Here is a 27,449-nt window from a genome sequence, read left to right on the forward strand (position 1 = left end):
CCTACGGTTCGAAAGGCTGCATTGATTTCCGACTGCTCGCTTTCAAGCGACATTTGTGGTTTGTCGCCTCGGTATGAAATATCTCTCAGGATACTATTTATATTCTAATAACATAGAAAAATAAACTCTAATACACAGTGCCTCCCCGATGGCGCAGTGGTAGCGTCCTCGCTTGTAATCAAGGGGTCCTGGGTTCGATACCCGGTGGAGGCACAAGTGGTTCGGATTCCACTTTAAACTGTAGGTCCAGTCCCGATTAGCCTTACTGTGCATAAAGTGGACTTAAAACACCAACTCATATCAAATCTAATACACAGTCCAAGACCTGACGTCCGGTATCACATTGCAACGTTTCTTCTTGTGTTATGCATGCTATTTATTGATTAATTTTATTTTACTTTTCTTTCCAAATTAATGCCATTTCGAGACTGCAAATCACTCCACAAATATAACTGTTTCCATCAATTCACTTACCGCCTTTCTAGAGAAACAAATCTACACAATATATTCCAAAAACTAACTAAGCCGCATTACTTTCATAACAAAATTAGCACCTGGGTCGATCGCACTGCCATCTACTTGTCATCGTCTCGGGGAACCAGTTTCTTGGGTCGTTTTCCACACTACGTTATTCAAGGCGCTGTAGTTTAAGTAACACGTTCTTTAATTATATTTTGCCGGGACCTCCAGTAATTTATGTATAAAACAGAATTACGCAGAACTAAGTTACGTATAAAGCAGTTTCAATTGTATTTGTTTCAATGAACTGCACATCGATCCCCTTATATGCACTTCCATAGTTTCACGAACCCGGTGCTTGTAGTGCAGCCCTGTGAAAAGAAAAAAATATATACATTTTCAGAGACTCCCATATTTAACATGTGGCGTATTTATCACAATTGTTATCATTTCAGGCCCCTGAGTGTCGTGTAGTTATTCCTCTAAAACCCGTTTGGGTTATCAAGCCGTGGAAGCAGGAAGGAAAGAAAAGCAAGGATTTTACACACGTCGTTCGTGTCCCACTAATGGTGGTAATGATAAGCCTGTATTTCTTCCTTGCAGTCATCGCCAAGTGTTTGGTTGCCGCTTCTCAGGTAAGTGTGTTAGTTAAGGTTGTTTCAATGAGACTAATGGGTGTGTGAAGTATGTTATTATAGGTAAATCGTGTGTAAAATTAAATTACAAAGTCGTGCCCAACTTACCGTAACGATGTGTGTGTTTGTTTGTGTGTGTGTGCGCGGGATGGTGCATAAAAAGTACACTCTGTGCCGACAGTGAGAAATTTATGTTAGAAATTATATTAATTGAAAGCATAATGCACACAACCCAATTACAGATATTAAAAACATACAAAAGCCTTTTTTCTGCTGTTAACGTTTTTGTAGCAACGCATTTAATTTTACTGCAACAAAGATTACAATACATTTTCTAGTTTTCACGATGTTACTCAAGCAGCTTGGCATAAATTCTACATTTGCGAGAATAGTTATTTGCAAAAAATATTATACATTAGTGTACGTTGATTTTCTGGTAGTGTTTATATTTTTGATGCTTACATGTCACCCATCATGACATATTACTGGCATTTGATTAAGATACAAGAGTGTTATCGAAACGTCGAGAAAATAAAACTATACCACAGAAGAAATGTAATTTGATCTTTAATTTTCAATTACATGCAGTGATTCTTGTAGCAAGATGAACAGCACATTCTAAACAAGGCTGTCAGAGACTGTTAAGAGAAACACATAATCTGGAAGTAATTTAGTTTTTTTTTAAATTAAAGTAAAATCCTGTGCATGTAAATATTATACATCTAAATATATAAAGGCATAACTATAAACTAATGACTAAACTGCATAACTGCAGAAATAAACTTTATTACTACTTCCGTATGGTCCCAACACCTCTCAGTCGTTTATTTTGTAATTTTTAACATTCGTACTTACATATTCTGCATTGCGAAAGATTCTTGAAGGTGGGATTTGGCTTCTTTCACGAAAATAATTTCAATTTTTCACATTACGAGTAATTATTGTTCTTCCTTTTTTCGCTTCCATAACACACAATATGGCGAGCGGAGCTTGACTAGCGTAGTGGATAATCAGTGGGTATGCAGCGTTTCCAACCTTCGTAACAGAAAAATGCCCCACAAACCATTTCACGCGTAGCCCCAAAAACCATTCACGGTAAGGTTAGGTTAGGTTAGGTGAGGTTAAGCAAACATAGTTAACATTTTCGGTCCTTGTAATATCAGGAATGTATATTTCGTTTATTCATCTTCTTGGAAAACAACGGCGTGGTTGGAAACACTGACAGGGGGTTACGTCATCGCAACATCCAGTTCACGGAAGCAAATAAGAGCAACAGCATTTGTGCGTCGGAGAGATATTTTTCTTGAAAAACACATGAATTCCTGGTCAAATACATTCCACGACGAAAGAAAATATCTACACGAACTTTCAAAATGCTACAGAAACTCATTCACTTAAGTAGTTTCTTCTGTAAAAATGAAGAAATCCGTTGGGACTATACGGAAGTGGTGAAATATATCTTGGTGGTAATAAATATGTAAATAATATCAAAGTTCTTAATCCATAAAATAATTTTACCGTGTTGTCCCGAAAATAAGCCGAACTCGGATATAAGCTGCACCCTAAAAATTCGAGGGGGACAAGACCTGGATATAAGCGGCACCCGTAAAGTTCGAGGGGGAATGGAAATATACAATAATCAGAAAGATTGAGGGAAGTAAAATTACCAATAGCAGTTTTATTCTATGTATCTAGTATTTGGAAAAGAATATGCACGTATAGAATTTCCCTTCAACGCATTCCTTTTCTAGTTAGGAAAGGTAGTTTCGTTTCACTTCATAACTCTCACTGTTTTCTTTACAATATAACTTGAAAATGAGAAATAAGCACCATTTTTAAACAGCATGCGATATGATGATACGTAGTACGCAAAAGCCAAGATGGCGAATATAAGCTGAACCTTAACTTTTCACAGTTGAGATTTGGATAAAAAGTGCTGCTAATACGATAGTTTTCTTTGTTTTTATCTTCAAAAGAAGTTAATACCATAGAGAACATGAAGTAAAGAGATAATCATTAATAAAGAGTTACATAGGAATTTAAAGATTAAGAATGAAGTGTATGTAAAATATGAAGTAAGAATATATGAAGTATGAAACATCAATTTTGATTACAACAATTAACAATTATCAAAACTGTTTTAGCATATTTGTGTGTTATCTTAGGTCATTTCAGGTTGCTATTGTATCTGTGTTACTTACGTTGTGAATATTTTTTAGTGTTCTTAAAAGACACACTTGACGGAGTATTCCTGGAAAGTTAAAGTTTTTATTAATCCTTTCAGTGAATATTTTATCTCTATATGCTTGAGCAAAATAATGTTGGTATTTGCATCAAAATTATATGTTTCAATTAGAAATAATTAAATGCAAACCTCTGCGTGATGCGAGTTTCTTATTGTGCTCTTAAATGCCAGTGTAAATATTATTTTTACAGCTCTCTGTGTGTGTTTGTAAAAATAATGTGTTAATAAATTTAGTCAATCGATTCTCAGTTCTAGTGTTGAAAGGTGTCATTTGAAACAATAAGTTTTTTCCTAAGATGATCGAGTAATTTATGTACATAAAACAATGAGGTTAACTATGAGTACAGGATTCACACCACCATAAATTTAACGAAAGTTCACAATTATCTCTGGAACAAATTTTTGTTAGTTCCTTTTTAAAGTAATACTCCAAAATAGGTGTAAATGCATCACGATATTTTTTTGAAATAATCACAATTGAAAAAAGAAAGCCGGAGAATTTTAAGTGGTAGCCAAAATTAGGAAGTGTACAAGGAGTTGAAAACGAAGGAATCGTATCCTGTACACCGTCACACATCGCAATGTCTGCCGAATTAACCTGACTTTCAGAGACAGGGATAAAAAATTCCAGTTGTTAAACGATGTCCAGGGGGAACCCACTTGAATCTATTTTATGGAAATGTTGCTACAACTCTAAAGGGCGCAATACAATATCGCTTTAGTGCTAGCTGTGTGATAAATTTGCATTATGATCATATGTAAACTCTCTTTATACTTTGCTCCTCCAACTGTGAAACAAAAGCTACAAGTTCCAAAGCGAAAATAGATTGTGATCCTTCAAAAATTACCATGAAAACAAAAAATACATTGTTGGTCAAATGTCGGAGGTAACTATAGGAAACCTTCCATGATTATATAAATTTAGAATAAGTATTGTATAATGAATTTCCTAAAGGAATTACACTAACAGTCCCTCTTTTTCTCTTTCAGTCAAAGGTATTAGTTTCCATTTATTACGAGAGCCTATGTCCAGATAGCAAACGCTTCATCAGAAAGCAATTCTATCCAACGTGGAAGCAGCTTAATAGGTATATGATCGTGCAGTTCATACCTTATGGCAAAGCCAGCGTAAGTATATTAGTAGTTGTTCAGTGATTTTTAGATTATTTGGGGTCTTGCCGCCTCTGATCAAGACCATCTTGAGGTAACAGATAGAGAAGGTAATGCTCTGATCCAGTAACAAAATATCTCACAGTCTAACCTGTCAAAAACTTATGGGAAAAAAGACCGATTATATACCTGAAATAAATTTGAGAGTGTACATTTTCTCTCTACTCGGGATAAAGTGTGAAGAAGAAAGAATTGGATGATGAGATTAATCATTTCAAGTTAATATTCATTCGTGATAATTCAAAGCACTTTTTACATAGGATTTATTTAATTGAAAGGCAAGGAGTGCGCACAATATTTTTACATCTATATAAACACAAACAGTGAGGTGTCCGCGCTGTGTTTATCATCTTCAACAACGGTTATTCTATTGCATGATAAGCACTTCGATGGTATGCAATATGGTACATTTGCAGATTAATATATAATATAATACATATTTGGATTATGACCCTATAAGGAATTAGCATTCGTATTCGTTTAGTAATTCGTAATTTAATATTAATTTAGTGTTTTGACGCTGAATACACAATAATGAAGTTTTAGACTAATTAATGACAGTAGTGCATTAGATTTCCAGACATTAAAATCAAGTTTTTAAACTTACAGTAATCAAAAGTTACAACGTGAGATATTAATTATTTTTTAAATCAGAATAAAGATAATATCTATCACCTTAAGATTTTTTCGATATTTGAGTACTGAATATAGGCTACTACTTAAAACGGTACTTGCCTTATTTCTGAAAATGTTTATGTTCTTTCATATTATATAATAGTATAATTCATAATGGAATTATTGAACTTAATTTTATAATATAATATTCAAGTGAAGTTTCTAGAACAAGAATTTTCTTTAAAAGAAGATCATTTGAAACTAAAAAAATTCTAATCGCGTGATAGGGTAACTTGTCAAAACGAGAAGAGAATTGCATATTAACAACAATTTTTTTCTATCATCAGCTTTTGACAGAATATATAATTCCTGCAGTGAATTCATATATTCGTAATCGAACCTAGGAGATGTGCACTTTTAATATTAATTTTAAAACATTCAAATGTGAATTTCACATTATATTTAACATTAGCAGGAATAATGTATTTATTGAAATTATGGACACATTTTCATTTGTATGTTGCATTCCTTACATCATATCAGAAGAACGAAACTGGTAATAGTTTTAGTTTGGCTCTATATATGACGATGGCATTGAATGCTTCTAATTTCAGCAAGTGTACAGAGACGGCTCGTGGTCGTTCAGCTGCCAGCATGGCCCGGAGGAGTGCGCCGCGAACAAAGTACAGGCTTGCTTCCTGGCTTGGAACAGGGACGAGAGGGAGCAGGTGGAGTTCGTTAATTGTGTGATGAGTGCGAAGGACCCCACCAAGGCAGGAAAGAGAGTGAGTAAGCACAGTTAACTCAACAGGAGAAGTCGTAAAAGAATAGGCCTTTATATATTATGTAAATACATATAAAATCACAAAATCTATAACATTCATTCTTTACAGTTTTTAACTTATCAGAATACTCATTACAACATACACATTGGGAAACTAACTTATGTATTTGCACATTTCTTAATATTAAATAATGAAGATACGTACTTTCTATCATAACTAATTATCATTTCAAATCCACTTAATTACACAAAGTTTTATCTTTGTAGCATTTACAGTTTCATAAATAGTCAAATCAAGAAAGGTTATTATTTATTATTATTATCATTTATTATCTCAATAGGGTTAAATTAAGCCATACAACATTTCATTTAGAACAAAATTAATAGAATAGAATAGAATATAGGTTTATTTCAGTATGAGCCTTTGAGGTTGTACTCACATTTCCATACATCAATGAAGCTTTTTCCATAGCCTCTCTCCTTATGTCCTCACATGTACCTTTCATATTAATTGTGTGTTCTACCCTCACTATAATCTATCAACCTAAGTGGGTTTTATTATCAGCAAGAAGCTTTCTGCACACCGTTCTCAGGCACTTTCTCTCCCGTCCCTCATCTTATTCGCTCCCTTTGTCCAGACGTAATATAGGAATAAAAATATTGGCTTGATGCCCTAGTAAATTTTAAATTTTGATGGTTGTATCTGCTAGATGGACATAGAGAAAATTGCATTAAAAAATTCCTACGTGGGAATTAAACTCCATAATCTAACTCAACAATGGTTGACCCAATAAAATTGAAAATATTGATTCTTTGCTAATCTTCGTACATGTTTACGGCAAAAAGAATACATCTCTGACATCAAACAAGATTACTAGTTGATTTGTTATGGATTGACCACCACGCATAATTAGTTTCGTATGGTTTATATATGCATTTAACTTATATAAATATCTTATGATGTAGAAAAAATAATTAAAATAACTAATATCACCTTATTATAATTCCTTCCCACATTTTCATAATTATACTTCACCATTTCAATGGGTAGAATATGCAATATTCGATATCTCCGAAACTAGACATAAGAAATTTGGTGGGTCCAAAGAATTGCTAAATTCTCAATATGATGCGCTCGTACAACTTCTCGATCGGCCTATTCGTTTGTTCGTTTCAGTTAACAATCGAAATCGATTGGTACCTATCGATTTGTCGGAAAATACTAAAGACGGAAACATAAAACTTAGTGTACAGAAATATATACCTAATACCAACGTACAGTGATGTAATGAATGTTGATATGATGAACTATTAAAGGGAAGCAAATAATCGAGATTCAACAATCGATATATGTTTAACTTTGAATAACTCAGAAGTTAATAAAGCTACAAAAAAGTATCGAGTAAAATATAAAATATCAATTTAATTCTGGAAAATTTTCGCAATTGGTTGTTGGTTCATGTCAACAATTGAGCTTTCTGATATCTGATTATTGTTACGAAATTACTACAGATACAAAGAAATAGTATAGTGAACTGAAAGGATAGCAGGTGTTGGTATAGTGAGTTTTTATTTTATGACTTCCAATGGGAGTTAAAAGTTACATTAATCAAAATTATAGTGACCTATCCTAACCAATAAAAGTAGAAATATATTTTGTTGGTAATCTACCTAACTTATAAGATGATGGCTATTTTTTATAAACATCGGTTATATTGATTTGGCTATTTAGGAAACTTTAAATGTTACAAAGAGAAAACTATGTGAAATCAATTCTAAATTATGTGCTAAATAATTATGATATAGAAACTCTTAAGCAACTTATAACAGGACGATATGTACTGATTCGTACCCATGGATCATATTGGATTATAAAATCCTTTAAAATATCCAGATTCTGGAGGCACAATGGTTCGGATCCCACTTTAAACTGTAGGTCCAGTCCCGATTAGCCTCCCTGAGCATAAAGTGGACTTAAACAACAAATCAATCAATCAATCAATATCCAGATTCGCGCATCCAACTATTCGGTCAAAGGAATATACATTTAATAGAACTATTTTGACAGTACACACACTGTGTTACGACTTATGTCATGTTAAATAACAGCGAAGGTCGATACAATACATTTGAACCAATAATCAAAATAACTTCCTGAAATAAAGTTACATCCAAATCCAATTTCAATGTTATATGACAACATGGTATTAAAAATCAACACATTGTAACCTATCTACTCCTATTAATAAGCTGAACTTCGATCTCAAATAACACCTTAATACAAGAAAGATAATATTTTCCAAATATTCCTAATACTGCGGTGAGTGGCTTTTTCTCTGGGTGTGTAAGTCTTATGTCAACGCCCAAAGGAAATTGAAAAATAGAAGAACGTACCTATCTCTTTATAAATAGAACTAGTCATCAGTATTTAGATGACTTTTATTAATTCTCTGCTTTGAGCTCCCGCTGTAATGGGTAATTCTGACTCCATAGAAAATTGACTGTCCAGTCAAGAGCAGTCAAAATTTCCCATAGAAAAATAACTGCAAACTTAATTTACGAATAAATGAGGAAGGAGTCACAATTCTCCGTAGAAAAATGTCTGTCCATTTAATTGAGTATTAAATGAGGAAAAGTCACAATGGTCAGAAGATAAATGAGTATCTACTTAATTTATTATTACATGACAAAGGAGTAAAAATACCCAATTGAAAAATGACTTCACTTAATTTACGATTAAACATAGAGGAAGTCACCATTCCATTTAGAAAAATGACTGCCCACGTAATTTAGTATTAAATGAGAAGGAGTTACAATTCCCAGTAGGAAAATGACCTTCCACTTAATTTACAAATAAATAAGGGATAAGTCACAATTCCTCGTAGAAAAATGACTGCCACTTAATTTACTACTCATTGAGAAGGGAGCCAAAATTCCCCGTAGGAAAATGACTGCCCACGTAATTTGCTATTAAATAAAGAGGGAGTAAAATTTCCCCATAGAAACATGACTGCCACTTAATTTACCACTAACTGAGGAGCGAGTCAAAATTTCCCCTAGAAAAGTCAATGCAGACTTAGTTGCTACTACCTGAAACAGGAGTCAAAGTGCGAGATGGAGTTGCTAAATTTCAACCATGTGGGGGAAATGAACATGAGTTTATATGCAGTTTCTTGTTTTTTCAACGGCACACAAGACGGTCAACGTTCCGAAAAACGGTTTATGAGAGGTGGAGACAAAACTATGTATTTTCATCTCACTTCGGCTCATTTAGATTATCTCTAGCATTTTTTAAAAATTACTCCATAAATGCTTCAGCTTAAAAAATTTCCACAATTTCTGTAACACAAGTTTATATTTTCTTTTTGTGCTGTGGCTTCTCCGTTGTTGTTGCTACTGCTGTCTTGTTGTAATCAAGTGATGCTGGGCTCGATTTCCAGTGGAGGTGCATTGAACAGTGGTTCAGATAGTACTTTAAACTGCAAGTATAATCCCGATTAGCCTTTTTGATCTAAAGAAACTGTCTGTCATTAGCACACAACGGTACTAATATAGAGGACAGACGTGAAAGATAAAAATCCACACCCTGTGGTTCCAGTCGCATGAACCTGGGTATCGTGCATATAAGTTGCACGGAATCGAGGGAAGCAATTTGCAGGTTTGACGATTGTTCGTTCATCTAATGTTATGCTATATTCTTTGGTAATTCATGTGTTTCGGCTGGATTGAAATGTTAATGATGTATCTAGTTGGAACTTCACATATTTCCAGCTACCCAACTTCCATTTCAATAGCTCGATTTTTTCGGCGACATCTCACATTTTAAATGGATAGATAATCGAAGCTATATCGATTGTTAACTTTCAACTGTTTACTTACATAAACGAGCGGATGGATCAATCGAGATAATACGTGACATACATGACATACACATAAACGTGACATATACGTATAATGAGCGCATTGAGTCCCATCGCTCTCTTATCTCAATTTATATATGTGTATGTTACTTGCTCCCAAACATGCACTACCACGATCCAACTGTAAGGGGCGTAACGGGGGACGCGTCCCTTTTCAATAATTCAAAGATACGGAAAATTGGGGGGACGTGTACTCCTGTTAAACTTAGAAAATCATAACGGATTATTGTGTCTCACTCTTAAAGACTCGTGAAGTACACTTGCTGGTAGTCAACAGTTCTTACATGAGATGAGTCTAGTAGCCATGTGGACCCGTAGTTAAGTCGAGGGGTGTCACTTGACTCCCTGGTAACTTTCAATATGCATTACTTCCTAATCTTATGAGTTTATGGCACTTGCATGTTAATATAGTTAGTCCAAAACAAGCGTTTCTTGAAGTGCACTCAGGTGCAGAACCATGAATGGAAGAGGGGAGGAGGAGAAGGTCAAACAGGGTGCCGAACGAACAAAATGAGCAAAATTTGCAAAAAGGTGTCATCATCCAGGCACCCTTTTATAGCATTAGGGTACTATTAAATATATATTATTATCAGTTTGTGAAAAAAATAGATCTCAAACTTATCTTGCTCCCAGTTATCAGTAAATTAATTGCGAAGTTATTTTTCTATGGGCACATCCCGCTAGGACGCAAGAGGGTACCGGATTCGAATCCCGGTCTGGGCATGCGTGTTTGTGAGTGTCAATTTCATCATATCATCATCACTCATCCATCTTCGCATTTAATCAACAGTGGCATAAAAGCAAAGTAAAATAAACTAAATCAATCAATCAATCATTATTCTACGGGGAATTATGACACTCTCCTCAGAATTAAACAATTTTCAACGAGAATTGGGAATCCCTCCTCAGTTAGTATCGTAAATAAAGAGTGCACTCATACACATAGTGTATTTCTGCAGGAGAATTGTAACTCTCTCCTCATAAATTCAGTGGCTAGTTATTTTACTATCACAGATTTATTACTGCTTCCTCAATTAATAATACTTTAAGTGGGCAGTCATTCCCTCTTCAGTTAGTAGTAAATGAAGTGGGCATTCATATTTCTATGGAGAAGTTTGACTTCATCCTCAGTTAGTAGGATTTAAAGTGGGCAGTCACTTTTCTACGGGGAAGTACGACTCCCCCTTCAGTTTGTTGTAAATGAACAGGACAGTCATTTTTCTACGGGGAAGTGCGACTCCGTCTTCAGTTAGTTGTAAATGAAGTGCACAGTCATTTTCTTACGGTGAAGTTTGATTTCCTCCTCAGTTAGTAGGATTTTAAGTAGGCAGTCATTTTTCTACTGGGAAGTACGACTACCTCCTCAGTAGTATCTGAAGTGGACAGTCATTTTTCTTCACGGAAGTTTGACTTCATCGTCAGGAAGTAGGATTTTAAGTGAACAGTCATTTCTCTACGGGAAAGTACGACTTCCTCCTCAGTTATTAATAAATGAAGTTGACAGGAATTTTCATACGGTGAAGTGTGACTTCCTCCTCAGTTAGTATGATTTTAAGTGAGAAGTCATTTTTCTACGGGGATGTTCGACTCCGTCCTCAGTTAGTTGTAAATGAAGTGGGCAGTCATTCATTTTCCTACGGTGAAGTTTGACTTCCTTTTGAGTTAGTTGGATTTTAAGTGGACAGTCATTTCTCTACGAGGATGTACTCCTCCGTTCCCAGTTAGTTGTAAATTAAGTGGACAGTCATTTTTCTACGGAGAAGTTTGACTTACACCTCAGGTAATAGGATTTAGAGTGAGCAGTCATTCTTACACGGGGACGTACGACTCTGTCCTCAGTTATTTCTAAATCAAGTGGACAGTCATTTTCCTACGGTGAAGTTTGACTTCATTCTCAGGTAGTAGGATTTAAAGGGGGCATTCATTTTTCTAAGGGAAAGTACGACTACATCTTCAGTTAGTTGTAAATGAAGTGGACAGTCATTTTCCTACGGTGAAGTTTGACTTCCTTCTCAGGTAGTAGGATTTAAAGTGGGCAGTCATTTTTCTAAGGGAAAGTACGACTACATCTTCAGTTAGTTGTAAATGAAGTGGACAGTCATATGTCTACTGGGAAATACGACTCCGTTTTCAGTTAGTTGTAAATTAAGTGGACAGTCATTTTTCTACGGAGAAGTTTGACTTCATCCTCAGGTAGTAGGATTTTAAGTAAGCAGTCATTTTTCTACGGGGAAGTGCGACTCCGTCCTTAGTTAGTTGTAAATGAAGTGGACAGCCATTTTTCTACGGTGAAGTTTGACTTCCTAATCAGTTAGTAGGATTTAAAGTGGGCAGTCATTTTTGTACCGAGATGTTTGACTTCCTCCTCAGGTAGTAGGATTTTGAGTGAGCAGTGATTTTTCTACGGCGACGTACGACTCTGTCCTCAGTTATTTCTAAATGAAGTGGACAGTCATTTTCTTACGTTGAAGTTTGACTTCCTTCTCAGTTAGTAGGATTTAAAGTGGGCAGTCATTTTTCTACGGGGAAGTACGACTACGTCTTCAGTTAGTTGTAAATGAAGTGGATAGGCATATGTCTACTGGGAAGTACGACTCCGTTTTCAGTTAGTTGTAAATCAAGTGACATTTTTGTTACTGGGAAGTTTGACTTCATCCTCAGGTAGTACGATTTTAAGTGAGCAGTCATTTTTCTACGGGAAAGTGCGACTCTGTCCTCAGTTAGTTGTAAATAAAGTGGACAGGCATATTTCTGCTGGGAAGTTTGACTTCATCCTTAGGTAGTAGGATTTTAAGTGATCAGTTTATTTTTCTACGGGGAAGTGCGACTCCGTCCTCAGTTAGTAGTAAATGAAGTGGACAATCGTTTTCCTACGGTGAAGTTTGCCTTCCTCCACAGTAGTAGGATTTTAAAGGAGCAGTAATTTTTTACGACGAAGAGCGACTCCGTCCACAGTTAGTTGTAAATGAAGTGGACAGTCATTTTTCTATGGTGAAGTTTGACTTCCTCCTCAATCAGTAGGATTTTAAGTGAGCAGTCATTTATCTACCGGGAAGTACGACTCCGTCCTCAGTTGTAAATGAAGTGGACAGTCATTTTCCTACGGTGATGTCTGACTCCCTCCTCAGTTAATAGGATTTTAAGTGGCATTCATTTTTTTACGGGGAAGTACTACTCCGTCCTCAGTTAGTTGTAAATGAAGTGGGGAGTCCTTTTTCTATAGAGAAGTTTGACATCCTCCTCAGGTAGTAGGATTTTAAGTGGCATTCATTTTTCTACGGGAAGTACGAATCCGTTTTCAGTTAGTTGTAAATGAAGTGTATAGTAATTTTGTTACTGGGAAGTTTGACTTCATCCTTAGGTAGTAGGAATTTAAGTGAGCAGTCATTTTTCTACGGAGAAGTTTGACTTCCTCCTCAGGTAGTAGGATTTTAAGTGAGCAGTCACTTTTCTACGGGGAAATACGACTCCGTCCTCGGTTAGTTGTAAATAAAGTGGACAATAATTGTTCTAAGGCGAAGTACCACTCCCTCTTCAGTTTGTTGTAAATGAACTGGACAGTCATTTTTCTACGGGGAAGTACGAATCAGTTTTCAGTTAGTTGTAAATGAAGTGTACAGAAATTTTGTTACTGGGAAGTTTGACTTCATCCTTAGGTAGTAGGAATTTAAGTGAGGAGTCATTTTTCTACGGAGAAGTTTGACTTCATCCGCAGATAGTAGGATTTAAAGTGAGCAGTCACTTTTCTATGGGGAAGTACGACTCCCTCCTCAGTTAGTTGTAAATGAAGTGGATAGTCATTTTTCTACCCTGAAGTTTGACTTCATCCTCAGGTAGTAGGATTTTAAGTGAGCAGTCATATTTCTACGGGGAAGTGCGACTCCGCCCTCAGTTAGTTGTAAATGAAGTGGACAGGTATTTTTCTAGGGGAAATTGTAAACCTCTCCTCATTTAATATTAAATTAGTTGGGCAGTCATTTGTCTACGACGAATTGGGATTCCCTCCTCAGTTAGTAGTTAATTAAGTTTGTAGTCATTTTTCTAAGGGTAATTTTGACTTCCTTCTCAGTTAATAAGATGTGAAGTGGGCAGTCTTTTTTCTACCGGGAATTGTAACTCTCTTCCCACATAATAATAAATTAATTGGACAGTAATTTTTCTACGATGGAATTGTAACTTCCTTCTCATTTAATAATAATTTTAGTGGCAGTCATTCCTCATCTCAGTTAGCAGTAAATTAAGTTGGCATTTATTTCTTTACGGGGAATAGTGAATCCCTCCTCAGTTAGTAGTAAATAAAGTGGGGAGTCATTTTTGTAAGGGCATTTTTGGCTGCCCTTTCAATTACTTGGTATTCTTTGGATATTCATTTTTCTCCGAAGAAAAGTGACTGTACAGTCATTTTTCTACGTGTATATCCAACGCTTTCTCTCTTTTTGAGACAATGGTTGCCATGAGCACTGTGCCTCCAACCCATGTGCTAAGCTATTTAAGAATTTGTGTTCATTTTGAACTGTTTGTCTTTTTCCACTCCGCGTCGGTACTATTTGACATTTAAACTTGTTTTACGATTATTTTAAGATGGCAGTGCAAAAAATATGTGCTTTCCTTTGCTTTCATATGTGGAGAAGAAATAAGGGATTAACAATGGTCGACTTTGTCCTAAATTCACAATGTTCACATGTACGCGTATTAAAGGAAAAAAATGTACTGGAAACAGTTTTGAGAGACATTTTGGAAAGGAAATAACTCGACGAAATTTCAGATTGGATTTGCGGGTGGATGTGTTGATCGAATTTTACTGTTGGATACACTTATTATTCTGAACTAAATCTGATTTGAATCTTTTGTGAGGCTCGAGTGAAAAGCTATGAGTTTGAAGAGCATATTTCTAGTTTCTTCAAATTTAACAGATTTTTTGCCACCCCTGGTATAATTAACTTTCTCTTGAATACTCAACGGAAGACTGAAATAGAGTAGTGCAATGGAAAGGTAAGAAAAGATAGGGAAATATTATACAGCTTGATTATTGTCATCTGTTTTTTGCAAAACAAGAACTGTAATTCCTATGACATAGGGAAATGCAGAATCTCTGTATAAGGCAATAATGTGGAATTCCTTATTACAAGTGCCGAGTTAGATCATCCATAAAAAAATATATTGACTTTTATCTCCTTCCGTGGTACTTCAGAAGGCATTTAAGATAGGTTTGACAAATTTAGTTTATAGTTTGTATTTCACAGAAAAGATAGGGGTGGATGATTAACATTTTTGTTATTTGTCAACGCAAGGAAACGCCACTGACGGTCGTATCCAAACGGTTTATTACAATGATAGTGCAAATACTCGTATAACGTGGAACATTAACTACGGGCCAGGTTCCTCCTAACAAAATAAAGTCCTCTGCTCATATCTAATTTCCATGTAAATAACAGTATTTGATTGATTGATTGATTTCGTTTATTATACTTTGCTTTCCTGCCACTTTTGGCTAATTGCGAACATAAAGATGAGTGAGGATGTGATGATATTGATTAAGGGACAATATAACCACTCCACCATAAATAACATGATTACATTAACCATTTATCATCTTTAACTGAACGCTTTCATAGACATAATAAACACAGATCATACTAAAATTAAAGAGATCTCTATTAATATATAAATAAACAATCATAGTTTATAATAATACTACAATTATAGCCAAACACATATACTTACACGTAATCTCCAGTTATGTTGAAAGCAACTCCAATTGTTTCTTCTTTAGAATAAACAGTTGTTGCAAATTATTTTAGAAGATTTACTTGTATACTAGCAAACTTTGCTTAATAATAAGAAAAATATTTTCAAGCATTAAAACTTTTTTTCCAGTGTGCCAAACAGCTGAGTCTGAACTACGATAAGACTGAAGAATGTGCATCTTGCGACGAGACGGACGATTTACTGGCTGCCAATGGTGGAAGAACACATTGCTTGAACCCACCTCTAGCATTCGTGCCAAGGGTAGAATTCAATGGGGTAAGCTTCGCTTCCAGTTCGTGTATTTGGGGAATCAATGTGCAATCAGCGAGCGTGTATCATTTGGTATGGCTCAGACTACTATTAAATTACACTTCTTACTAAATATTCTAGACTCAACCATCCTTTTAGTCGTCTAAGGTTGAATTTAAAAAAAAACAGAAGCGATGGAGATCAACATGACATACAATAGCCCTCCACGGAAATTCTCATTGGGCATTGGAATTTATTATAGGCTACGTTTATAATTTTAATCCATCTACTTGTGTCTCTGAAAACCAACTTCTTTTTTGGACAATAACATCATATTACTGGAATTATTTGACAATTTGACAGTCCCAGTTATGAGTCTTGCTGTTAGCTAAAGCAATTAAATGAGTTTCCTCAAGTTGCGATTGCTCTTCTGACATACAATAAAATAATGAACCGAACAGCTACTTACTTGATAATACATGTCTTTGTGCTGCCTATCTTTCCATAAGGCTATTTATATCTTTCAGCATATTTTCTTATCTTCTTTATAAATAACTAACTATTGGGTAAATAATTGCAGATAGAGGATTGGTCCCTAAGCAGAGTAACCTTTGTGATCACATCAGCTAATTTTCCTGAGATCAATCTCAACACTGACCAACGATATTAATTTTTGCCTTTCGACGAGTCTTTTACTATTGCATTTCCCATCAAAACCACCGTAAACTCTTACAACTGCTTACCATGCTCGTGTAATTCTTCTTCATTTAAAAATATTCTAATAATAATATGCTTACAATTAGGTACGTTTCTTCAATAACCTGCTTTTTAATCTCTTTAGGGTCTACATACGATTCAAAGAATTTGATTTTTAAAAAATTCTTCTAATTTATTTTTCGTCTCTCTTTGTAAACAACCATGTTTCCCATCTATGTAATATTCCAGTCAAAGTTACTTTTTGTAGGTTTTAGCGTTAAATTATTTTATATTAGACCACAAAATAACATTTTATATATTTTATAATTAAAGGTTTATTACGATGACGACCAGGACCAAGCACAATACAACTTCAAAGCCGTGCTATGCAAAAAAATCCGAGGAAAGAAACCTGAAGAATGCAAGCACCCGCAATTAGGCGGCTTATTTCATGATGCAGAGTTGCAAGACACAAGCGCTGGAGTCTCAATTCATCGATAATATATCGTTATGTTGTGTACACAGATGTAATAATATAATAAAATATTCATTTGCTATTAATATTCTGTTAATGCAATTGTCTGTCTGTCGCAAGAGTGCGTAATTGACACTCTTGTCATGTAACTTGGGTAGCTTTCAGGCCAAAGCGACTTTTCGAACCCAAGAAAAACGAGAAGCTGCACGCTTCACATGTCGCTTGCGTGCCACTCAGACTGGGCCGTTTTTTCCATAGCGCTTAACCAGTGAAGTCTTTCCTTAACAGACAAAATGGTCCCGTGTAGTTACTTCTGCGTAAGGGAGTTTCCAGACTGAAGCGACACTTGTCAGTTGAAGCTAACCTTCATATCAATGCAACCTTTCGCACCAAAGTGACACGACAACCAGTACGTGTCACTAGTCGCTTACATGTGGCTAGGACTGGGACGTTTTCTCAAGATTGTGCATTGGGTTGGAGTTAGCAAATCGGGACTGGACCTACAGTTTAAAGTTGGATCAGAATCACTATGTGCCTCCACCTATGATATCGAACCCGGAACCCCTTGATTATAAAACGACGATGTTACCACTAACCAACCTTGGAGGCTCAACGTGATTTAGCTGTTAATCTGTTAATCAAAGAACAATTACAACGAATTCCGACATTATGTTTTGTCAAAATTTGTAGTTCACTCCATTTTATGCGCAGGTAGGCTAATCGGAACTTAACCTACAGTTTACAGTGGTCCCCAAAATCCTGTTCAATGAGTCTCATCAAGCAGGATCAAGCCTGGAATCCTTGATTACAAGGCAACAGAGTCACCATCCGGGAAGAAATATGAAAATATGAAAATACTAAAACGTTTTGTGGTCATTCCTCTTTAAAGCCACAACCCGATGGAGGCAAATTCAAACATACAGTGATATATCAAAATAAAATTTAGATATATAATACAATAAATTGGACATATAATTATAAAAAATCAGGATACATATATACAAGTACGTAGTACAAAGCAATAACTTGTGTTATTTCTGTACTTTTAACTTAAAAATTACTAGATTTTCTTTTGTAGTTTAGCTGAATATCTACGATTCTTTACAAATATCTTTTTTGTAGAGTGTAAGCTATCATTACGCTTGGCTGATTAGAAGAATATTTCCTGTGCTTGAACAAAAATTACATTCACCCAAAATATTCTCCGACATTATAAAGACATTTCTTGGCAACAAAGTTTCCAATGTTTAATTATTCAATGTTTTCTTCTACACTGTGAACAAGTTGGTATTATACAGAATATTTCAATATAGGAAAAAAGCAACAAAAAGTACAAATCAATATTGAAGTTTATTTCAACACTGACTTTATGTAAATACAGATGTCTTGTTAATCATAATGCATCTAGGAACAACCTTTTAACATCTAGGAACAACCTTTTAACACGAGCTACTCGTTTTGAAAATGCCAATACAGTATTTATTACTTTATGGATAGATATTGCATATATTTGTCAAATAGAATAGTGTTGTCACAGTACAGCTATACATGTAAATGTTAGATGATTATGTACAATTTATCTACTTGGATTCTGACACGTGTGTCCTCAACCATTACTACAGCATTTCTGTGCACCGGGACACGAGCTGTCGGATCTGCAGGCTTCGAGACAGTCTCCAACCTGGCCTGGTGGCACCCTGGGGCAGGAACCTGATTTTACTGAAATAAATATTATGTAATGTAATTATCTTATGGCAACAAAATAGTTTTCTTAACATTTTTACATTCTACATGATAGGTGACATATGCCTAAGCAGGGACGTGAAGAGAAATAAAACAGGTTTTCAGAGGGATTTCATTCTCAAAACAATATACACAGGATATCACCCTACAGCAAGTAAACTTTCACAGAGTGCAGAGGATATCAAGGACCTACTTCTCTCAAAAACGTTTTTCTCGCTTAGGCCTCATTTCAACACTACGAACCCTCGAGAGATGCAATTTTTATCCTCTATGCATGCTGCTATGCAGTACATTTTCACGGTTGTCACAGACAGTTTGACTATCTGTCGGAAAACGGGAAAAAGTTATTACACTAAGAACAGAGTGTCTATCCATTGAATACCAAGACCGTCTTCCGGAGCGAAAGTCGTATTCATTAAGACTTGTGAGAGGGTTTAAAGTTTTAGAAAGTTTAAGAAACAGTGAAGTCAGCTGTTTGCATAACATTCATTCACCTTTATCTTCAGTCCGTGATGAAGATTGTGAAGTTAGCTCCCGAAAGACATCATCTCACCAAAAAGAACCTTCCATCATTTGTTACCAGGAAACTTTCAACACAGGCCATAATTACCTCAGCCTGTCTCATTTATTACCTGTGTCACCAGAAGGAGCTTCGCACGTCCTTCCACAGCCATTCCTGCAGCATTTCAGGTCTCCCTGGCAGTCTCCGTCTCCAACGCACTCTGAGATGCAGATGCCTGCTTGCTCTGGTCCCACAGGACGACAGAAACCCGACTTCACTGCAAAGATAATTGATATGAGTGCCGCTAAGGCAAATACTGAAAAAGGGATTTCAGGGAGGAATTGTTCTGGTGAGAAATACACAGTTTCTGTATTGTGCATGCCATGGTCAAAAAGCTGAAATTACCAAAATAATTTCAATTTCAGCAAATGCTTCCTTCTTAAAATTCATTTCAGGACATTCCCGTATGTGCACACAGCAACATGTGAGAGGGACCCCAAAGGTCAACAACCTCCTAAATGTTTCTGCCTTCCCCTTTGTTGTGAGATTTTTCAGGATTCGTATCCTACACGCAGTTCAGGTTTTACACGCTTGCTGGGTTTCATCCTGATATTCCGGACAAGCATTGACTTTCTTCAAGCCTTTCACCATCTTTCCAGATTGATTGCCGTCCATAGTAATTACCGTTAGTTGGACATATAGAACACCTGAATGTGCTAACTTCCCAGCTGGCTTTATAGATTGCAATGATGGCTGCATTGCGAGCTCTTTGCGAGGCCTGTGAGCACTATTACATTATTTCTTTCTTCTCTCTACGAGTAAGGTGTAGTGAACTGAACTAAAACAGTACATACCTTTACCACGTTAACCTTTCAGATGTAGCTGAAATATGTAAACTTCTAGTTAAGAGCTATCACAAGATGGCTTTATTGAATCCATGTTCAATTTTTATCCCTTATTTTGCATTTTAATTTTTCTTCTTGTACACCGCTTATCTGCTTCTTCTGACTAATTGTATCTATGAGGATAAGTACCACTGTGAAATTGATGGAGACACTCGCAAAGGAACACGGATGTCAATTTTGATTTGATTTCATTTGATTTAGTTTATTTTACTTCGCGTTTTGTGCCTCTTGGCTAATTTGCGAAGATGGGGATGAGTGATGAAATGATGAAATTGATGAATGGACATTCACAAACAATCAAGCCCGACCGGGATTCGAACCCGGGACCCTTGGCGTCGCAGCGCGATGTGCTAACTACTCGGCCACAGGGTCGGGCAACACGGATGTCAAGTCCTCGACTTTGGCCACAGAGGTAACAGAGCGATATTTGAAAATATTTCAGCAAGGGGATTGGGGGAGAGGCTCCCAACATTCCCCTAATACTTTCCAAAATTTCATCAACATCCTCCCTATAATTTTTCACAAAGGCGCAATTAATGGTTATTTTAGCTCTAAATTGCCTCTCACACTCTCCTAAATACGAACTCCTCCCACTCGTGTGGTGCAACTTATTTTATAATGTGTGAATAAATAACGGGTTTCTTTGTGTGAAAAATCTGGTGAAGACAGGAGTGATCAAATTAAGCCTTTTTTTTTACCCATTCGTGTTAGATTCTATAGATCCTAATAATATCTCCGAAAATTATGTTAAGAATTGGTGTCGATGTGTCGCGGTTCTGCAGCTAAGACTAACTAACTAACTCTCTAGCCTTCTTAAACCCAAAGGTTCATGGCTGCAGAAACACAGGCCTTCCATCTGTCCCTATCTTGAGCAAGATCTATATACTCTTCTCCATCCCTACCGATTTCTTTTAGGTCCATCTCAACGTTGTCCCTCCATCTTCGTCTTGGCCTTCCTACAGGTCTCTTACCATCAGGTTTCCCAACAAGAATCCTGTAAACTCCTCTTTCCTCTCCCATTCGTGTCACATGGCCTGCCCACCTAAGTCTTCTTGATTTAATTATTCTAATAATATCTGGACATGAATACAAATTATGTAGTTCTAAATTATGTAACCTTCTCCACTCACCTGTCTCCCCATCCCTTTTACGTCCAAATATTTTCCTAAGGATCTTATTTTCAAATACTCTCAATTTATGTTCCTCTTTCAATGTAAGGGTCAAAGTTTCACATCCATATAATACTACAGGCAAAATTACTCTTTTGTATATTTTAACTTTTAGTTGGTTCTGCAGCAAAGTATTTCAAAAAATAAAAACAGTCGCCGAATAGAAGATAATTTTTTTGAAAAGAATGAGGTAATTGCAGTTGCTTTTTCTTCTACTCGTACGAACTCTGAAAAGGAAAGTGCTAAGTTAGAAGAAAGTAATGAGAGAAGCAAAAAGCGAAAAACTAAAGAACCAAGCTAGAAAAAAAGTCAAATGAACTCACATTTGCCCAAAGTGCAATTCACGGAGGAAAGAGTAGAAAAGTCATCGAAACTAGTGAATAAATATTATTTAATGGCTTAAAATACGTTAATTTATCTTGAAAGTAATTTGGCATGAAGCCTGTGTTTTCCTAGTAAAGACATGCATTGTGCATACATACATTTTAACAATACTTTTAATTATTATTATTAGTATTGCTATATTTAATATTGATGTTATTTTATCTATTTGTTGAACTGTTTAAGTGATATGCTCCCTAGTATTGTACAAAAATCTAGAAGGAGCATTTCATGTGAAAGTGCACCTGAACCTAAATTTTAGATATTAAATGCAATCCTATCTTGTGAGTGAACAATCTAAAATTGTCATTTGCATAGAAATTGATACTTAATTTAGTTATAAGGTAGTACGTTTTTTACATATGTTCCAAAATAGTGTTCAACCAGTGTATTCGTTTATTTTAACTTTTTCGTTTACATAGCTGTATATTGTGCCCCATCCAATTCACAACTCATATCTCCTTTAACTGTTACATTTACCCTTCAACTCCACTAGAATATTCAAAGCTCAATTACCTTCTTTCTTTGTCCTAAATAATTTATTTTTCATCATCAGTTGTAGCTACAATTCTGGGAAAGTATTTTAGGGTAGTTATGTTTAATCAACTTTCATGTTTCATTCCACAGAAATTGTAAGAAAAATGTTGCTTAACTATCAGTAGAATAGTTACTTTAATATAAAAAATGAAGTCCGTGTGTCCCACCCGTGACAATGGATTACTCCAGAACTATACTTTTTGTATAAAAATGTAAGTAATCGAGTTCGCGTAAATTGTGGGGACCCAAAGTGTCCATATTCCTTAAAAGTATGAATCTTACAGATTTGTATGGATTTAGGGATCAAATGGCAAACTTCAGATTTTTGCCGATGTTTTTCGGCACTCTGGATCACTGTGCGCTGGCATGCTGGACAATGTACCCTGATGCAAGGGTCTAGGAAACTTCCACTTAGTCCTGCTGAGAATGCGTAATCAAGTACCTGTAACAACACAGGATGACCGAGAATATCAATATATAAAACTCTCATGTTGCTTTCAAGTACAGACCCAAACATACAACTTCTAAGAAAGTGAATGAAAATATATTTTATTACAAGGATTACAAGAGAAGAATTTTAACATTTCATTCTAGCTCTTTGTTTTCAATCCTTGTCCCCATAGAACCAGTAAAAACTGCACATTCGACATTCCATGTGAAAGTGAAAGAACCAGTGGCGCAGGAACGGGGGTGGGGGTACTGGGGAACATTGTATCACCAAATTTTTGAAGAGGGTACTGTACCCCTAAATCCGTAAATCCAGATGTACCCCCTGTACCCCCTTTGGATAATTTGACAGACGCAAGGCGCTACTGTTAAAATAACCTATTTTCAATTCGCTCAATAAAAAAGTGTATATTGTTTATGACTTATAACCATTATCTTCCTTACCACAGAAATTCAAATCATTGTAAACTTATTCTACTGCATTTTGCTTGTTACTACTAGTTATAGTTCATTGACCTGTGTTCTTAGAAACCTCTTTCAGGAGATGAAAATTGTTTAAAATGTGTGTGGAACGATGGAATCAGATAAAATTTACTCTCAGAAAATCACCCTGCAGAGAATGCACCTTTTTAAGGGAAATACATTTCTCTAGAGAACTAAGAGAAGTGGTCGTGTCGAATCGAAGTTACAAATCTTCATCAGAAGAGTATATGATTGGCCTCCTTTCTTTTGAATATTTCAAATGGAATTTTTCGAAACGAAATACTTACACAAACGAGACGAGACACGACACACCAACTTGGGGGTACAATGTACTCTTGTACCTCACCCATAATTTCCATAACTTTGTTAGAGGGTGTTTGGAAAACTATACTTAAACATATATACCCTTTAATTACCAACGGTACTTAGAAGTGGAAAAACATAATAGTACCACACCTGATACGGTCCAGGTATTAAGCGTATGGCTACAAGGCTTGGTCTTCACGGCCAGAAGAAGATAAATCATAAGCAGATGTATTCTGTGAAATTCTTGCTATAATTGTTCACCGTCTGGTTTTTATCTTGTGCAACTTATATTAATCTACATTACCATGTCCTTCACTCCGAACCTATCAATTTGGCGCTGCGGACAGTGAACAGAAGATTTGAAGGATTCTAATCATATCGGCACGGGATAGTGACAAGTACGATTTCATGTAGCAAATCAACAAGACGGTGTTTTACAGGTAACATTCAGTTTGCTAATTTTGTTCACGCTTAAACAAAAGCAAGTTTCATTTACACATCGTAACTTTTATATTTTCCAGTGATTTCTATCAGTTAACGTAATTGGACGTTTCAACAACATGGCTCTCAACATTACATTCAGCGAATTTGCAGAAGAAAATGAAGATATCGAGAGTTATTTCATGCGTTTTGATCAACTCTGCCTTGCCCAGAATGTGGCAAATGAAAGAAAAGCAGCAGTTCTATTAGCAGTCATTGGTCCTAAGGCTTTCCAAGTACTTCGCAATATTACGGCTCCTGAAATGCCATATAATCTAACATATGCTGTCATTCACGACAAAATGGTTCAGCACTTCAGGCCCAAAACAAACAAGTTTACAGAGAGGTTCAAGTTTCGAAAATGTATTCAGTCTCCAGGAGAATCCGTTACTCAATTCGTAGTGAGAATCAAACAACAAGCAGCCAAATGTGCGTATGAGCAGTATTTAGATGAGGCACTTGTTGAACAATTTCTTGTTGGTGTACAATCTGACAGTACTCGAAAAAGATTATTAGCTGAAAGTGATCTTTCCTTTGCTAAATGTCAAGAAATTGCTTTGCATTGGGAATTATTAGAACGAGAAATTAAATTATTCTCGAATAAGTACAATGCAGATTCTGTGACTTTTGTCACCAGCTCAAGAAATTTGACGCGGATGAATCCAGATCGCCACACAGACCCTTCGACGAGTTCACGCCCGGGAGAAATGAAGCAGAACAGCTGCAATCAACCTCAGAACTCAACTGGTACAAAGCATAATCCTCACTCCCAGTGCGGCAACTGCACAAAGAATCACTCACAAGGTCTATGTCCGGCAAGAAACGCAATCTGTAGCTACTGCAAACGACAAGGTCATTGGAATATACGATGCAGAAAGAAGCAGAAAGATAGAGCCGTGAATAGAACGTCCAGTTCAACCTCACGGAGCACAACATCCGATGAGTTGTCTACGTTCAGCTTCAACCATCTCAACACTGATGCGCTCAGGCATCATTCCTCACTGGTTACTTCTACTCAACACATTTTGGAGCAACAATTCAGTTCGGATAGCTTCATAATAAATCTCGAAATCAATAAGTGTATTGTTAAATGTGAAGTAGATACTGGGTCTGCTGTTACTCTTTTCAACGAGAAGTATTTTGATCAGTTGTTTCCACACTATGTTAAATGTAATTCTAGCCTACGATTACGAGGTGTAAACGAAGGATATGTACGTCTTACAGCACAAACATCCGTCAAACTATACTTAGACAATAGGGATTATACTTTACCTGTCTTTCTGTCAGGAGAAACTTTTATATCCATTGATGGGTCGTACATGGTTGGACATTATTCAAACATCTTGGAGGCGATTATTAGTTACAGCCAGTGTTCTTTCAACTAACACAGTACGAGGTACTATTTCTAACGTTGGTGCCGACGACCTAAGGCGAGAAATTTCTTCTAGATACGAGAAAATCTTTGATGGTGATTTGTCCAAGCCAATTGCACCTTACTTGGTCGATATACCACTGAGATCCAACTCTGCACCGATATTTCGTAGACATTACGAAGTTCCTTACGGTATTCGAGACCGTGTTCAGGATTCTATTCAAAATCTAGTGAAAGCAGGGTTATGGGAACCGGTCGAATATTCTGATTGGGCCTCACCACTTGTCGTGGTTACCAAGAAAGATGGCTCACTTTGTCTCTGCACTGACTTCTCAGGAACGGTGAATAAAATGACTGAAAACGTCAAGTTTTCCATTGCTAGAGTCGAGGATATTTTCTCTAAGTTGGCCAGGTGTAAATACTTTACGGTAATTGACCTTCAAATGGCTTACGGACAGTTGGAACTTTCTGAAGCTGCCAAACGCATCACTGTCGTCAACACACCTTGGGGATTATATAAACCTCACAGACTACCTTTTGGCATAAACGTAAGTGGAGATCTGTTTCAAATGGTCCTAGCGAAGATTCTAGATGACATTCCCGGAGTTTCCTTCTACTTTGATGACGTCATCGTCGGAGGTGAAACATTGCAAGAATGCTTCACACGCACGTGTGATGTCATGAGTCGTCTGGCCAAACACAATGTGAAAGCGAGCGCCAGCAAAAGCCAATTCCTAGCCTCATCTATCGAGTACCTAGGATACAAGATTGACGCCACAGGTATACGGCCGTCAGACAAGAACTTGGAGGCCGTCCTAAATTCTCCACCACCTCAAGACAAATCGCAATTACGTTCCTTCATCTGGATGATCAACTTTCATCGAAAGTTTGTACCGAACTTAGCTTCGAAACTTCACTTTTTGCTTTCTTTACTCAAGAAAAACGTCTCTTGGAACTGGGACGATAACTGTCAACACGAGTTCGACAGCATCATGGCGGAACTTCGACAGGTAAATCCTATTGTGCCTTTCGACCCAACAAAGCCAGTTGTACTTATCACTGATGGCTCTCCTTTCGGCTGTGGCGCGCAATTGTGTCATCGGGTTGATAGCAGTCTACAGACCATCGCCTGCTCTTCTACCACCTTCAGTGAGACGGAGCGGAGATACTCCCAGGTAGAGAGAGAAGCTCTAGCCATAGTTCACGGAATCAAGCGATTTCACAAATTTTTACTCGGATCTAATTTCGAGATTGTTACAGACGCACGTGCTGTAAAGTTTATCTTTTCTCCGGATCGAGCCATTTCGAAACATTCGTCCAATAGATTGATGAGATGGGCTCTCCTTTTATCTTCATACCGATATAATATAATTCATTCCAGCAAGGTAGAAGTAGCTGACATGCTAAGCAGGTTGCCTACGCAAGCACGTGACACAATACCAGCCGGAGAAGAAGAACTTAATGCGTATTTCGGGTCCATTGAAGACGCTGTAACTCCTCTTTCTCGAGACTCAATACAGAACGCCACTTCAGAAGACCCACTTCTCTCATTAGTTGTCTCAGATAAACTCGACACGTCTACCGAACGGAAGAAGCTCGCACCTTTCTTCGAAAGAAGAGCTCATCTTACGTACGAGCAGGGAACGCTCATGTGGTCGGGTAGACTTATCATTCCCACAGTTAAACGGAATGGAGTTCTTAGAGCTTTACACGATGGACACATAGGTTCAACTCGTATGAAAGAGTTGTGTCTATCCAGATTTTGGTGGCCAGGCATGTCAGCAGAGATTACGGATTTTGTAGCGAGCTGCAATACATGCCGAGCTAATGCTCCTAAGGTCCGCAACGGACCCGATTCTTCATGGCCTCTCGCTTCGTACGTGAACGAGAGATGGCATATAGACCACTTTTTCTTTGCAGCACGTAAGTTCCTACTGATAGTAGACGCCTTCAGCAAGTGGACAGAAGTGTGGCCTGTACACACATTGGACACAAAGGAAACGATCCGCTGGCTTATGCAATCTTGCGCCACGCTAGGGATACCAAATACTATCGTATCCGACAACGGCCCAACGTTCACTTCTCTCGAATTTCGTAACTTCTGTCTTAAGAATGGCATCAAACATGT

General features: G+C 36.7%; 1 protein-coding gene across 3 annotated transcripts in view; it reads left to right on the top strand.

The window, feature by feature from the left end:
- Positions 1-17,071, top strand: part of LOC145995337 (GILT-like protein 1) — a 34,573-nt gene extending 17,502 nt beyond the window's left edge. For all 3 annotated transcript variants that reach the window (XM_083131950.1, XM_083131948.1, XM_083131949.1), the window contains exons 2-6: positions 915-1,094; positions 4,330-4,467; positions 5,739-5,909; positions 15,706-15,852; positions 16,855-17,071. In XM_083131950.1, the coding sequence (XP_082988076.1) occupies positions 1,026-1,094; positions 4,330-4,467; positions 5,739-5,909; positions 15,706-15,852; positions 16,855-17,022 (693 nt within the window). In that variant the 5' untranslated portion in view covers positions 915-1,025 and the 3' untranslated portion in view covers positions 17,023-17,071. The remainder of the gene's footprint in view (positions 1-914; positions 1,095-4,329; positions 4,468-5,738; positions 5,910-15,705; positions 15,853-16,854) is intronic.
- Positions 17,072-27,449: the final 10,378 nt, after the last annotated feature.

This window comes from Lepisma saccharinum, chromosome 11, assembly GCF_977018435.1.
Source record: "Lepisma saccharinum chromosome 11, izLepSacc3.1, whole genome shotgun sequence".
NCBI classification, from domain to species: domain Eukaryota; kingdom Metazoa; phylum Arthropoda; class Insecta; order Zygentoma; family Lepismatidae; genus Lepisma; species Lepisma saccharinum.